The following is a 17,356-nucleotide window of genomic DNA, read 5'->3' as shown; positions in this document are numbered from 1 at the left end:
AATTTCCTGCATATTATAAAGTTTACTTTCAGTTTATTATTCAGCCAATGTTAATTTCTTCTCATATTGACCAATTTAAGGATACTAATTCTTCTGTAAAACTAACTAGTGTTCCTTCAACCTAAAAGTGGGGAAACATAGATAAGAGGCGATGTGACAAACATAATGTTGCAGCCTAGCCCCTGGAATCTGATTTTCCAATCCAACTGCAAATTAAAGGCAAATAAATTCACCTTTATTTATTGTGACTGAAAAAGTGTTTTGGTGTACATAGTTAATTCTGTTTATCATGAAGAAATTCCAATATATTATATATAGAGAGAGAAGCCTTTTTGGTTTGGTGTATCATTAGAAAGTAGGGGAAAAATGGAAGGAAATAGAAGAATGACAATAGTGATGGTTATAGTGCTTGTTTTTACAAGCCAAAATAACTTAGCAAAAGCTTCATTCAAGAGTTGCTTTGGAGAGTGTGAAGTGGATTGTGTTGATGAAGAAGCAAAGATTGAGTGTACTAGCAAGTGCTTGTTCAAATGTCTTATTCTCAAAATTACTCAACCAGATTCACTCCATTACTGCAACTTTGGCTGTTCTATTCATCGTTGTGCAAAATTTGGAGATGGTATGTATAATGTGCCTAATTTATGTAGATTTCTGTGTTGTATAGCTTTTTCTCCTAATAGGCAAGTTTTCGAGCATAGGAACGGAAAACCTCTTGGTACGAAGCATTTTAATTACTTCTTACTCGACGTGAATTTAAATTAATCAAGCCACCAGATTTTACAAACGAATATTTAAAGTAAAAGATATAGTAATAGACAAATCGCTCAGGAGTATAGTATACCAGGGGCAGATGCACGTTAGTCGAACCTTGGCTGGAAAATTTTATGCACGCTAGTCGAAGTAGTGTCATCCGATACCGCTTCACCGAAAATTTTTACTAAATAGATATATAAACGGTGTAGCAAAAAAGACATAAAAATTAAATGACACTATTTGACCGACAAGCTTACCCGATCTGATGGGCAACGTGACCATTTTCACCAAAAGGGTGGGGGATTGAAACTTACTCAGATTTTTTGAACTTTTCTCAAGTGTCTTTAGTTTAAAATTATATTATGTGAGGATCGAGCTCTATCCTCTTAAGCTAAAAACATTAACTAAAGTGATAAATAAATAAACAAATATAATATTTATCGATTTTAGTATAACCTAAATGGATTTAGTATTATAATTTTGAAAAATAAATACTCTTCTTTTTCTATAATATACAACTTCTGAGTACCGAATTTGTTGGTGGTACTCTTCTCAACCGTTGACTTTTTATGTCATTTTAGTGATTTACTTTTTAAATGATGACACTGCTTGCAAAAAAAATTGGGTACGCCCATGTAGTATACATACACGTAGGAGTGTCAATAGTTTGATTTAGTCCGTCTTTTTAAGAATAATTTGTAGGTCTAAATAACAAACTTTAAACTAAATTTCAAGACATTTGTGTCCTGCAATACACTGAAATGTCTTGGCAATGCAGATGTAGAAAAGGTTGACAGATGCGTCCACCGCTGCAAGAAGATTACATGCAACCTCCAACACTAAAAGGATGTGGCAAACAATGTCTTCTTTCCTGCTACCTTTCCTCTATATCGTTCTCTTTCTTATTTCTTCTTTTGGTTTGCATTTGAAGACACAAATTCGAACATAAGTACTGCCCAATGAGAGACTTGTTATACCATTATTCATGTACTGTGGGACTTGGGAGAGAATAAGTTGCAATAAATTCCAATGATAACGACCTATGCACTCTAGTTATCAAACAATTACAAGAATGAGAACTTTACTGCGGTAATGCCAAGTTTTCAGAGAAACTAAATTTATGTCTAGCATCATTCTAATCTTCCTTTATTTTTTAATCTGCGTCGGCACCATGTTCGTTATTTGTTAACCAAATTTTATGAAATGGAAAATTTTGATTTGAATCATTAAGTCAAATTTATTGAATCTCGGAATTACTGGCATTCAAATCATACCAAGCAAAACTGTAAGTAGATGTGTGCTTCCCATCTACACCTAAAATGTCAATTTAATCTCTCATTTCCCTTCCCCTTGGTGGAACCAAAGTCTTGTACTGATTATTCATAAGTATGCACACAGGAAGCTTTCTTGTTTTTTCAACTCGCATTGAGATAACTTTTAAGCCACTTATGGACGGACTCCCTCACACTCCAGAGGAACTTTTCCTAATATGTAAGGTAGGTACAAAAGTGAAATGATATAGCTCTAGTAGGATAACATTCCCTCTGCAATATCAGGAGAGGGAAAGAAGAATATTTAACCGGGAAAACAAGAGCATTTAACCTGTTTTATAAACTAAAGACCGGTTACAACAACAAAACCTAGCAAAGATCAGAATTCATAGTTTTGTAATCCAAACTAATACTCTCGATTTTTTGAACTTCAGTTGTAAGCTTCCAATTCAAAGTTAAAATAAATTGTAAATCGCTTTCATCACCAACAGTAATAACATGGCAGAGAGGGACCATTCAATAAGGACATGAGAAACAGATGCAAGAAGAAAGAAAGTACTTAGTGTATTAGGATCACTAATCTGCATCCATCTCTTCAAGGGCAGCTTTAGCTGCAGTCTTCGCTTCCTCTAAAATATCATCAGGAACCTACAAACAAAGCCGTCAGTTACGAACCTGACATTTCGTATCAACCGATGCCCCATTATACTGGTGCACCATTATTAAATACGTAACGAGGGTACGGGGGGGAGGGGGGGATATATTAAGGTAATCAATCAAATGGAGCAAGGATCATGTGGATTCTTGACTGTTGTGAAACTACTAACCTAAGGCGCCAGTCACTATGAAATTGATGAAGCAAACAGTAAGGAATACTGATGTAGCAATACTTGTGAACATAAGCTTTGATATATGGATTCAGATATAGACTATTTACCATAAGGACCCCGCACATATCATACTTCACCGAAATGCTTGGCAAAATTAAATGTAAGCATCTAAATATTTTCTCTATATTGATGCTGGATAGAGACAAGTTTAAGTACATTGGTTAGATTCAGCTTAAACTTTGAGACATCAAATTTTATATTTTGTTTTTAAGTTGGCCGACAGTTGCAAGCGAAACAACAAAATGAGCAGGTAAGAAGCAAAATTAAACATAAGATAGAAGTATCTATTAAACACAAGCTCTAAAAGAATCCTAAGTTACCTTCTGATGTTGGCGGTTGGACTCGTCACATATCCAACTCATTTCAAGTTCAAATGCCTTGTCCTTTGCCTCATCATGTACTCCATAAATTCTGCTTGCAAACAAAACAAATTGTCAAAACAGTGAAGGAAAAAAATTGAATGAGAGGCACTGAAGGGTTAAATTCTACTCCCTCCTTTCCAATTTATGTGAACCTATTTGACTGGACACGGAGTTTAAGATAAAATGAAGACTTTTGGAATTTGTGGTCCTAAACAAGTCAAAAATGGGTCCAGACTCCAGAGTATCTGTGCGGTTATAAAAGCTTCTCATTAAGGGCATAATTGGAAGTTTAAGCTAAATTGTTTCCAAATTTAGAAAGGGGTCATTCTTTTTGGAACGGATCGAAAAGGAAATAGGTTCACATAAACTGAAATGGAGGGAGTAGTAGTCAATTGAATCGGCAGAAAACCCTTTAAAATTGTAGAATATTTCCGAGAATAACTCTCATATGGATGACAGTACTCTAGAGATCAAATTTTGTACAACTAGCATGCCAATTGAAAGAAACATGCTAAAGTCATAAATTGATTTCTTAATTCTTTGAAAAAATTTGTAACCACATATAACCACTTTGATCAAAGAACTATTGCAGTCTTTCAGATTACGACAAGGGGTGCTAATCTCCCTCCGTTCCAATTTATGTGAACCTATTTGACTAGCCACGGAGTTCAAGAAAGAAATGAAGATTTTTGAAACATGTGGTCCTAAACAAGCCATAATATTTGTGTGGATATAATTCTTTTCAAACTAATGGCCTTAAACATATCATAGTATTTGTGTGCTCTAAAAGTCTCTCATTAAGGGTATAATGGAAACTTTAAGTTAAATTGTTTCTATATTTAGGAAGGGTTCATTCTTGTTGGAACGGACTAAAAAAGAAATAGATTCATATAAACTGGAACAGAGGGACTACTATTTTAGGCAGAACTCAGATTACCCTGCATAAAGCGAATTCGCAGATCACAACACATTTTAGTACACTATCGTTTGGAGGTAGTTCTCAATGTCAAAAACAAGTCAGATCATGTTGATACATACAATTATGTCATGAATTTTAAAGTTCGAAAAAAATATCAGCTCGTCAACAGATGTTACATGTGCCTGCAAAGCTCAGAGAGGATTAGTCACCTCTTCCTTCCTTCACGGCATAGTTGCAACAGACCTTTGGAGCTTTTTCTATTCAATTTTTGGACTAAGTTGGGCCATGCCATAGTCAATTAAAGAAGCTTATGAATGCTGGTGTTTTTGGAGAGCTGATAAGGCCATCAAAAGGATCTGGAAAATGATCCTAGCAGCTACTTTTAGGTGTATTTGGCCAGAGAAGAATTGCAGATGTTTTGATGGAATCTCAACTCCTACATACTCCCTAAGAGCTAGATGTTCAATTAGCATCTTGCTGGAGCACCCTAACCTCTGTAAATAGTACTGAAAATTATTTGAACTTCGTTATCTCCCTGATCTTCGGAAGTTCACTCATGTATCGGAGCTAACTACTACATATCTTTTGTAATTATTGCATCTTCTTGATGCCTTATTAAAGAAGCCTTCTAACTTCATAAAATGAAATTTAAAATATTAATAAAAAAAAAAGTTTGATAGGAAGAATTGCTTACATTTTGGCCACCTCAATCACCCCTTGTCGACAGGTCATCTCCGATAACTTCAATTTTTCAATTTCTCTGAATGTATCACATTAATATTATGTCATATCAGCATAAGGAAAATTTAGCCCAAAGCAAGCCAAACGAATAACATATTAAAATGCTAGCAGATAAGGAAACACTTAATTGAATAAACCCACTATCAGTTCCCGATAGCTCTAAAAATTTAATAGTAATTCACAGACCTAATAAAACCTGATAATTCTAAAAAGTTTATAGCAATGGTCCACCCTTTCAGGATGTTCCAGTATGTCCTTTTTAATATATATTGATAGTGTTCAAGCTAACTTGTGCACACCTGGACCAATCCACCAAGCAGTCTGTCCAGTCCACAAGCACAGGTTGCCAAAGAAATCATGCTCACCAAGGCTAGAGTAGATGGACTTACACCAGGTATTGCACTTGGTGTAGTTGTGACTCAAACCTAATATCTCTGGGTTGTTACATCGTCATCCCCTTAGGACTGACCATGCATGTCTTTTATGCATGCAAAACTGCTAATCTTTTTTTTTTTTTTGTGTGTGTGTGTGGGGGGGGGGGGGGAATAAGGTAGACGAACACTTGTAATCTTGTTTTTTCTTTAACAAGGAGGGGAAGTATGTGTTGTTTACATAAGCAACCAGGTGAAAACTTATGGTGCCATGCCAATATGTTTGGAGGGCAAATCACTCTCTCAAACTTCCATGCCGCAGAGAAGAATAATATGACATCCGTCTTGTCCTTGCTGTAGCAGTTGACAATTCAATGCACCCAATTTGTTTGTAAAAATCAAATCCCATTGCGATCGAATTCTAGATAGCTAACTTGTGGTATAACTCACCTTTTACCAAAATACTTCCAAATTCTTTTACCAATATGCTGATTTCTACTTTTACTTTGAAAACCACGGACCTACAAAGACCCAACAACCATAATGTACGTGATTTATGTTCCTAGACTTTAGCTGACTGGTAAGTTAAATAAAGGGCAAAGGGAACAACTTCCTAAAAATTGCATTGTAGGAAAACTATCTCTGTGCTCAAGTGTTTTGTGTTTAAATCTAGGATTATCATTCTACAATATCCTACTTTATAAATATGAATTTAATTTTTGAGTTATTAGTAATTTAATCTTGAGTTAGTGGACAGTCAATGCAGATTTCATCTGTCATGACAAGACATAAATGACTATTTGAATCTGGCATTTAGCATATTGAGAAGAGAACTACACTTACGTTTTAGCAGCTTGTCTTCCCTTTCCAATAGCAGCACCAAAGTACCTCTACAACAAATGCCGAAATATATTCACATCGTAAATAAATCAATGTAATAGGACCAGATTACACCAAAGAATATGGGAATTTAAGAGCAGAGTCCAGCGGGAAAACATCTCTTGTAATTGAAAGAAGGATTCAACTCACGTATGAGACACCAGAAGGCTCAACCAGGTATAGTTGAGGTCCATCTCTATCATACCCTCCAAGAATCACCCCACATCCGAAAGGCCTGTGGCAAGTTGTGCACCAAAAATTTCACATATAAAGCAATTTTTTCTTTTATTTGTTTCTTTGCCAAGTTTCACACAGATAGAAAGCAATTAAACAGAAAAATCTTCAATATACAAACGCTGTACATAATCCAACAAACCTGAGCCACCAATACAGTGTGCATAAATGCACATAACTAGCAACGCGTTCCGCAAGTTCTTTCACTGGAATTGGCTCACCATATGTACTGCAAATTGCAAAAACCAGCCAACAAGCAGTCAGTACAAAGAAATAACTTCTCCAGCACTAAGCAGAATCTTAAATTGAGACTTAAAAAACCTTTAAAAAAAAAACAAATAGCAGAGCCTAAAAAAATCCAAGAGCATGTTCATGATGGCTATCGAGTTAGTCTCTGCTAACATAACTCTATGATTTTCTAAGGAAAAGGTTGTTAACAATAGAATCTCCTCAAGCAGATGTAAGTTTTTGCTAGAAAATGAGAGTAGAAGGTAGTCAAGTGGCGCCTCTTTTTTTTTCCCTGTAATCATGGCAATAGAAGAGACTGAATACCATCTTATTGTAAGGATGGTGGTGTAGACACCAGTTTGCATGCACCTCCACTAATCCACCAGACAATCTAACTACAGACCACCAACACAGGTTCCTGTTAAATCTGCTCACTAAGGCTGAGCAAATGGGCTCATGCTGAGTGTTGTAACTGGGGTATGGGATTTGAAGATCTCCAGATGTTACTCCTAACTCCTATGCCTCAACCACTCAGCCATCACCTTGGGAATGGGTACTAATATAGCGAATACCATCTTAAACACCATTTATCTCACAAGTAAAAGGATGATACTTCCAAAATAGAAAAAGCACCACCAGAGTTGAAATTTCTCTATTATTTTCTTTTGTCTCAAGTAGCTGGCTGTAAGATACTATTACTGCAATACTATTTGCTATCACTAGGCTGAAAAACCATGATACAGTGCACAGACCCTTATTAGGTTTTTATTCTATTTGACGCTTACTGGACGTTATGTACCTAACATTATTAAGATACCATAGGCACATCAAATACTTTCATGTGGAATTTCATTAAATGATGCTAGCGATTCAAAATCATAATTGATAATTCTGGTACATATATTTTATTTTATTTTGACAAGTCAAAGGAGATAACTCCTTTCATATATTTTAGTTATGAGCGGGAAATAAACTAAAATTTCTTTAGATTTTGTTCATAGCTGTCACTGCATGATTTCACAATGTATAAGTACTCCCATGAATGCTGTATTGCAGGAGAACCAGAGGGCCCAACAAAAGTCAAACATAGATATGTAAATACATATATTTATATTGTACTCAGACATGGTGGCTAGAAGCAAACCTTTCGAAATTGGTTGCTTCAGATTTAGCCCGGGCAACAATTTGCCTCCCATCTGCAGCCAAGCCTGCAACAGCCTGCATATAAAGAATAAAGCAGTGTAAAGAAAGTGAATCACCATTAAAGAATGGAGGGGAAGAGGCAAGGAAGGTAGACATAAGTTATAAGTATCCAAAGAAAACATTTGCAGCTAGATGAAATTGACCGATAGCAAACAGAAGCAGAGAAATCAACTAGAAGCTCATGGTATTCTTCACAGTATATGTCACAAACTCGAAATATCAAACCATTTCTCTGAGATGAGCTCAAGAATGGCCACTAGATTGCATTTCGATTATCTTATTGACCAAAGAGGAATAAACAGAGCTATTCAGCTTGGAGAAAGCATACTGGAAGAGACTCATTCTTGAGAAAGTATAATTGAGGAAGAAACAAAATATTAAGGGAGTCCAACTCCACCCACAATAAACCAATGTGCATATGGACACTTAGCTATCAGATACTTTCTATCTGGTCAGTCAACAGGGACTTTATGTTTCCAACAAATAACATACGACATATCTAACTGCAGTTAAAACAGAAAAATTATTTTAAATTAAGCGACTCCTATGTCAAATCATTATCATACCTAACTTTGTATGTGCTAGTGATATATCTAGTAGGTTACAGAAATATTTTACATTTCCCATCGATTAGTATCACAATGACAAATATATTTTTTTTTTTGGATAAGGACAATGACAATTGAAAACTGGCAATTTCGAACTTAACCAAGAAAACAGAAATTTTGGCAATTACAACTCGTAAAATCCCCAAAACAAACCGTCACAAACAGAACGCAACAGATTCCCCAACTAATTTTATTTCAGTGAAAATTCTATGATGACTAACTTTTATCTAAACCATCATCCCACAATAAACTTAACAGTTACAGAAGAAATGTGCCACATACAATACATGTCTTTGAGGAAAATCTAGGGAGTCTCTTCTGCTGAAGCTACCTACCATTAGCTCAAGAAATTCAGGTTTTCCATACAGCCTATTCGTTACAAAATCAAATTCATCATTTGTAGCACGAACACATTGGAATGTTTTGGAAAAATAAGCATGTGAACAATGTTCCCCCTCCTCCCCTCCCCCCCCCCCCAAAAAAAAAATAATGTTGGTGTTGGGGCCAGCTCTCTCACACCTCGACTAATCCATTGGGTACCTGCTACTTCCAACTAGCACAGGTATTGCGTAACTCCGTCTATCAAGGTTTAGAGAGGTGGGAAGAAACCACCTAGTATCAATTTGCCTCAAATGGGATTTAAACCTGAACTTTGACAATGATTTATGTACCTCAACCCAGAAAGGATTTTAGGAATTATAAAAGACTCACCATAAGGAAGAAGAGGGATAAAGATAGGCCTAAAGGTATCACTTCAACCCCCCAAAAATAATCAAAGCATCACTGGAGATCAAAGTATCTAGATGCTAATCAGAAGCACCTTAAACAAACACGATGACAGACTTCAGGAGCCACAGGAACTCTCCTGCCTATAATCATGCTCAATTATGCCACATCTCTGTCATTCTTGTTTTGTTTATGAGAGATGATAAAGAACATCTAGGAAAGATACCAAACTTCTATAACCTCAGGCTATAGCTAGCTTTTATACAAGGCTCACACAAGTCTACCACTCCATCCAAATACATGTTACAGCTACCACAGACAACCTTAGTAATGACAAAAACTTAACTTAACTAAGAATCACAATTACGATAATGTCTTTCAATGGTGAAGCTACTTCTAGACTAGGGTGAAGGGATTGACTTTCCATAAAGTTGAAGCAATTTTACTTCGTGTTGTGCTTTCAAATAGTGGTAAGAGTTAAGACCTCGGAAGAAAAAAGAAAACAACAGAACCATTTTAAAGTTTCTCTATTTATTTACCTCTCAACTCCCCCTAACTCAAAGCTCTCTAATTCACCATAGTTTATTTTGACTGCTTCAGTAACCTCAGTAACTTTAAAGCACCAAAATTTCTGATGCTGAAGCTTCAACGCACACACTTTCACTATATACATCAATGATATTTTCTTTAACCTCAGTTACTTTAAAGCTCCAAAATTTCTTATGCTGAGGCTCGAAATTTACTTATACGAACCCGTCCCACTGAACAGAAAGATCACTAAAGTTGATAATAAAAAAAGCTTTCTCAAACCCTGATTCCTAGTAAGACACACATATAGTAGAGCTCTCGTATTTTTAGTTAAATATTTGAGATAACTAATCAGAACAACTATTGTCAACCATAAAATAATGCTCCTTCAATTCAAAATATTTAAAATCAATGCTTAACATACCATGCCGGAATGGCGATGAACAGAGTGAATTCTCCGATTTGATCCAGGCAACATCATCTTGGATGCTATTAGCTTCTCCACTCCCTATGATACAATTCGTATAAGAAAAACCCTAACTTTAATACAGACAAGAAAAAACAAGAAAATTGGAATGGATAAAAAGGAAGGTAATTTTAAGGAGCAAACCAAGACGATTCCGTCCTTGCATTTGATGCCGACAACAGTGCCGCTGTTATCGACAGCTTTGCCGGCGTATTCGATCTGAAATACTCTGCCGTCCGGCGAGAATGTCGTCACCGATAAGTCATAACCTGTTCCTATGCTGGCCATTTCTCCCTTCTTTTCTTCTCTACTAGAGCTTCTACTGATTCAGTTGAGTTCAATTTGGAGCTGTGTAGTGAGCCGACTAAATAAAGGACTTTTCTTTGGTCTCAAGACAGAGCAGAGTGGAAAAGAAAAAAGCAAACTAGCAAAGTTTATTTATCAAAACTATTAAATCGGGAGCTTTCAATTTTTGTTCGTATAAATAATTGTTCAGTCAACTTTGTCTAAATATTAAGAAAATATCAAATAATTTTTTTAACAGAATATTAGAAAATATAAACATAAAACATACTCCCTCTTTCTCAATTTCAAATTTGTTGAATTTGACATTACAAATCTTTATATAATCGTTTTATTTTATACAGTTCTAATTTATAGTTTTTATATACACCATACGTTATTAGGTTAAGCCTATTTGGAATATGGGATTTATAATGGGGGAATTACGCTACTTATCACTTGGCCCAACAATACATCAAAAAATGGGGCATTTGCATTTATACTCGCTTTTTGGCTTACGTTTTAACTTATACCCGCTTTGCAGAAAAAATTATAAGCGTACCCACTTTTCGCGTAAATTCAGACATACGGGCATGAAGTAGCAAAAAATTTTGCCTGAAGTGTAGCAAAACTTCAGATATTTTTGCATAAAGTTTTGCCTGACTTGCAAAGGCAATCACGCAAACTTCTGTTCATAGTGCAAATGGCAAACTTTAGTTCATGTGTTGGCTGAAGTTTTTGTTTGTAATTGTTGAACTTACGCATTCTAATAGATGAAATTTTGTTCTGTATTTGCTGAACTTCAGCATGTTTTAGCTGAAGTTTTGTTCTATATTTGCTGAACTTCAGCATGTTTTAGCTGAAACTTCGTTATATTTGTGATGAACTTCATGGCTAAAGTTTATTTTGTATCTGCTAAACTTTAGCATTTTAGGAGTTGAAGTTTTTGTTTATATTTACTGAACTTCAGCATTCTTAGGAGCTCTTACAATAAGGCAATACATTCACAAGAATATCAATAGTTTGGTTCAATATGCAAAAAAAAAAAAAAAAAAAAAAAAAAAGGCAGATTATAAAGAATGATAACCTGTTATAGATGAAGACAAAAATTACGTATAAACACTAATATTTTCCACCCAAAGACTCCAATCTTTGGTCACTATTCGAGAGCAAGCCATTTCAATGGTATTATGCCTATCGGTTGTATTATAGGTAGATAGAGACAAGAACTTTTGAGTTAAAAAATCATAAACAACAGTATTGTTGAACGTTGACAGTATTGTAATTACTGGACATAGCAGCACCAACAGCAGTAGAAAGTTCATCCCTATGAACTGAAGTTTCATAGCAGCACCAACAACAGCAGAAGACAACAGCAGAAGAAAGAAGAAGAAGAAGAAGAAGAAGAAGAAGAAGAAGAAGAAGAAGAAGAAGAAGAAGAAGAAGAAGAAGAAGAAGAAGAAGAAAAGAAAACAAGGAGGAGGAAAAGAGGGTTGAAGTTGTTTAAAAAGGGGGTACTAGTTAAAATATTTTTTAAAAATAGGTATAGGTTAAATGGGGGCGACCAAATAGGGCGCCCGTATAATTTTTTGGTCAAATGTCTCACGTTTGAAATCCTTACCTGATATGGTCCAGGTTGTACATAATCTGAAAACTAGAGCTTCTGACATAATTGGTCGATCGGCCAAAACATATATCATTATATCCCATAGTTTTGCAATACAATTTGTAGCCAAAAACAAATAACATATGCTAGCCAACAAATAGTTTTAAGCGCCCCGTTGTCCCTCCTTCACTAGTCTTCACTAACCATCACTAACAATTGCCTAATTTTTTGAAATACAATTAGTTGAATTTAGATAAAAACGAATGAAAGCATTTCAAAAAATAGTTAAGATAAATTTGCAATGAGAAATTACTATTTTGATGCACCTAACATAAAAAAATCAAAGGACCTATAAATCTTCCTCATTGGCAGTCTTAGCCATTATATGATCATTTGTGAAATTTACCCTTCACTATCACGAGCCTGCCCTCTTTCCAAAGAAATGCTTATATATATATATATAAAAGCATTTCTTTGCATGGCAAAAACCCTAATGTAAAAAAAAAAAAAAAAAAAATTGTCAATCGCTAAAATGCAAGTGTGGCGTTTGGTGTCATTTTCTTTCGAGAAATGCCCTAAATAGAGGAGTAGAGTATGAAAATAACATACATTAAATTTGTTGAAGTCTGTGATGCAACGTGTGCAAAACATGGTTGCAACATTAATTTGAAAAATGCACGGTCTTCGTTATACAAAATAGATTGTCAGTATACAAAAAATATACTAAATAGACTGTCACTATATAATCTATATACAATAAACTATTACTATATAAAATATACGGAAAAGGGCCTAAAATGCCCCTAAACTATCCGTTTTTGTACAATAATGCCCTCCATCCACCTATTGGGCCAAATATGCCCTTCCGTTAATGTTTTTGGCTCACAAATGCCCTTTGAGTTAACGGAGGACACGTGGCATCCTCCTGTTGGTCCATTCTAAATATTTCTTAATTAATTAAAAAGACCCAATATTCATACCCGAAAAATAATTTTCTAAAGCAATTTTTCTAAAACTTTTTTTTACTAAAAATTGAAGAAAAAAAAGGATTTTTTTTTCCAGTTTTTACAAAAAAATAGATTTTTTTACTAAAATAATGTTTTTGTAAAAACAAAAATAAAATCTAAAAAGCAATTTTCTAAAGCAATATTTTTGAAAAAACTGGAAAAAAAAGTAGATATTTTTTGCTAGAAACAAAAATAAATAAAAAATCCACTTTTTAGAAAAATATTTCTTTAAAAAACTGGAAAAAAATCCATGTTTTTTGATGTGCATTGGTCCTATGTCAACCATTTATATACACAGATTACAAGCTTCCACAACAGCAGAAAACGATCCTATAATGTTTGTTCTTTTGGTTCAATATTTTCACGTTATGGCTTCCAAAAAAAATCCAACTTTGCAAAAAACTGGATTTTTTTTTATTTTGATTTTAGCAAAAAACATCTACTTTTTTACATCTACTGATTATTTTAGTAAAAAAATCTATTTTTTGTAAAAACTGGAAAAAAAATTCCTTTTTTTTCTTCAGTTTTTAGTAAAAAAAAGTTTTAGAAAAATTGCTTTAGAAAATTATTTTTCGAGTATGAATAATGGGTCTTTTTAATTAATTAAGAAATATTTAGAATGGGCCAACAGGAGGATGACACGTGTCCCTCCGTTAACTCAAAGGGCATTTGTGAGCCAAAACCATTACCGAAAGGGCATATTTGGCCCAATAGGTGGATGGAGGGCATTATTGTACCAAAACGGATAGTTCAGGGGCATTTTAGGCCCTTTTCCGTAAAATATATACAAAATTGATTGTCACTGTATAAAAATATATAAAATAGACTGTCTCAGTACAATTTATATATAATAAACTATCACTATACAAAATAGACTGTCATTATACAAAAAATATACTAAATAGACTGTTACTATACAAAATATATACAAAATAGATTGTCACTATACAAAATATATACTAAATAGACTGTCATTATACAATTTATATACAATAGACTATCAACAAAAATTATACAAAATAAGTTGTAACTGTGTAATTTATATACAATAGACTGTACAACAACAACAACAACAACGACCCAGTATAATCCCACAAGTGGGGTCTGGGGAGGGGTAATATGTACGCAGACCTTACCCCTACCCCGAAGGGGTAATACAATAGATTGTCACTATACAAAAAAAATACTAAATAGACCGTCACTATACAAAATATATACAAAATAGACTGTCACTATACAAAACATATACAAAATAGACATTTCGGGTCAATGGAAAAGAATATGGGCTATTAAAATTTTGAGAGGCTATAGAGGGTCATTTTCTCAATTACCTTTTACCGGTTAGCCCACCCCATTTAAGGGGGAATTACGCTCTTTGTCACTTGGCCCAATAGCCCATCAGAACCCACGATTGAAGCCCTTACCTAATATGGTCCATGTCGTACATAATCTGAAAATTACTTTTTACCAGTTAGTCCACCCTATTTAATTATTTTTTTTCCTTCATTTTTCTTCTTCCTGTATCACGACTTTGCACCCCAAAATTTCTCTACCTCTTCAATTCTCCTTCCAGATTCAAAGTCCATAACCAATATTTATATGAGAAGAAAAAACATTAAATAAAAGAATTATTCTTTTGGAGTCATATGAAGATCATTTCTTCCATTTGAATTGTTACACCCCGCAATATTACGTCAATATTACGTCCCGCAGTATTATATTATGACAATGTTACTCTCTGCAATAATATATTACGATGATATTACGTCCAGCAGTATTAAGTTACGACAGTGTTCTACCCGGCAGTATTACATTACGGTGATGTTACGCTTCGCAATAATAAGTTACGACAATGTTGCACCCTGCATTATTGTATATTGAATTTGTCATAAGGTAATTGGCATCAGTCCAAGGAAAAGATTATTTGGAGATTATAAGGATTATAAGTGATGAATAAATTCGTGAATGTGAGAGGGGAAGCAAGTCGAAGAGAATGAATTTCGTTGAAATTTGGTATTTTGGGATAAAATACGGCTCAAGCTAAAATACTCGGTATTTTTGGATTAGTATTGTCACACCTCCTTTTTCACCTACACCCCGGGGAGGGTATAATAAAGGGAGTTTTTTTTCAATTTAAGTGACAATCGAAACGGGATTATTTTAATTAAAATTCAGAGTCTCCACTTGGGATAATTAATGGTGTCCCAAGTCACCGGTTCAAATCCCGAATCGAGGAAAAAATTGACTCTGTATTACAGTCTGCGAACATAAAAATACGGGTAAGGAATTCTGTTAACCCTGGAGAAGGTGTTAGGCATTCCCGAGTTCCGTGATTCTAGCACGGTCGCTCAACTGTTATAATGGGCCTATTATCTGATTTTAGTACATGTTTAAACCTATGTGCAAATTTTAACTTAAACCGCTTTTCTTTATTTAATTTTTTAAGAAAAATTCAACGTCATCTAAAACACGTCTTGAACCCCGTCACATAAATGCACCCGCGGTCCGTGACGTATTTTATCCAACATTGTTGAGATTTAGATTTGGGTCACATAAATGCGCACCCGAGTTTAGAAAGATAAATTATTAAAATAACGCGCCTAAAGCAACTACGCACTTTCAAATTTGCGAGGGCCATGGAAAATTCAACTAATGACACGCCTCGATTTCTAAAGGATTAAAATTAGTTATATGCGGGCTATGGATTATGAACAAAATATATTGTGGAAAACCATCTTCAATAGGAGAACTATTGTGGATACATCTGCGGTACATTACTGCTAAAGTAAACATTTGCTCCAATATGTGCAGAAAACAAGCATATCAAAATTGTTTGACATAGGTTCAGGTGAAACCAAAATAGAAGAGATCAAAAGATATAAAATTCTTTATGGACAAAATATCGTGAGAATATTCATAGGATTTAATAATATGAAACATGGTCATTTCACAAGTAGATATACGATACAGCACATCATTCAAACATCTTAAAAGTTAACCGCTAATATAATAAATAAAGGCACTAATTTGACAACTACATACAATACATCGTTAAAACACATCTAAAGGACACAATGATATAAATAGCAATACTTTTCAACTTTAGCTAACAATTTCCATAGCTTTTATTGTTTACTTTCTAAATAATGAGTTTTAAATTCAAAGGGAAATCATGTACTTCTTCAGCAACCTTCAAATAAATCAAAAGGCCTTCAACTTAAACTCACGTTTCCAACTAACCAAAGATAATAAAATATTTTACGTCAAACAAATACAGGGATGCAAAATCGACAATAACCAAACTAGCTGAGAAGATCAACACTGATACAGTAGTATTATCAAAGTGCTAGAAAATAGGAGCTGACTTTATCTTCCAAATTCAAACAAAACAACAGCGGCAAAGTCAAACAGGAACCGCAAGCAAAATCGAGACCTCGAACCGGAAACCTCAGAACTACGTTCTTCAACGACCTCGAAACTCGCCGGAACAGTTTTGGAAGTGGACTATTTGGGGCGTTTTATGGGGGTTTTTCAGGTGGAGAAGATGAACTCTCATGGCTCTTTCATGGTGGATGTTAAGCTCTAGATGTAGAATTTTTAGGAGGAAGAAGACCTTCTTTTCGTTGATTGTCCGTGTATATCTAGTGTATATCGAGAGTATCTCTAGTGTATATATAATGTATACTGACTGTATATCGAGTGTATACCCCTTGTCTCCGTTAAGAAGAAAGCATCTTTTTTTCCTCTCAATCTTTTTAACTTCTCCTCCCTCTTTCTACAGCTCTCTAATCTCTAAATAGGCATCAAATTAGTGCATCTTCCATTACAAATTATACTTTTAACTTCTTTAGTTATCCACTAGTTAGTGTTATTATTTAATTTTCATTAGTGTTAGTTTTACCCTACCAATATAGAAGCTTCCTAATTAGTTAGGTAAGACTCTTTTTTCATTTTTTTTAAATAAAACCTAAATTAATTTCTATCACCAAATTATCTTCGACAATTAAATTAATTAACCCTAATAATTATTACAACTAATTAAAAACCAAATTAAAAGAAAATTGCCAAAATTTAAAAATTAAAGAGTAAAATGTAACATGACTATTTTTTATGATCTTTTTCTATTTTTTCAACATAACTTACTTAATTAATCTAAAAATGTAAAATAAAATCCAAAATGCAGATGCAATATATATTTTTTTTGTATTTTTCATAATCTGAAATACTACATAATGCATTTTAAAATAAGATAGAAATATTGCACAATACCAAAGCTAATCCT

General features: G+C 34.3%; 1 protein-coding gene across 1 annotated transcript; it reads right to left on the bottom strand.

The window, feature by feature from the left end:
- Positions 1-2,327: 2,327 nt before the first annotated feature.
- On the bottom strand, positions 2,328-10,631 carry LOC104222985 (proteasome subunit alpha type-3). Its single transcript, XM_009774333.2, has 9 exons — positions 10,324-10,631; positions 10,138-10,221; positions 7,793-7,866; positions 6,563-6,649; positions 6,337-6,421; positions 6,151-6,197; positions 4,890-4,955; positions 3,235-3,325; positions 2,328-2,672 (listed from the first exon to the last, which is right to left on the bottom strand). The coding sequence occupies exons 1-9, from the start codon at positions 10,465-10,467 to the stop codon at positions 2,601-2,603; spliced, it is 750 nt and encodes a 249-aa protein (XP_009772635.1). The 5' UTR covers positions 10,468-10,631; the 3' UTR covers positions 2,328-2,600.
- Between the last annotated feature and the right edge of the window lie 6,725 nt (positions 10,632-17,356).

The sequence above is a fragment of the Nicotiana sylvestris genome, chromosome 12 (genome assembly GCF_000393655.2).
Source record: "Nicotiana sylvestris chromosome 12, ASM39365v2, whole genome shotgun sequence".
In the NCBI taxonomy this organism is placed as follows: domain Eukaryota; kingdom Viridiplantae; phylum Streptophyta; class Magnoliopsida; order Solanales; family Solanaceae; genus Nicotiana; species Nicotiana sylvestris.
This window is presented reverse-complemented; position numbering and strand designations above follow the sequence as displayed.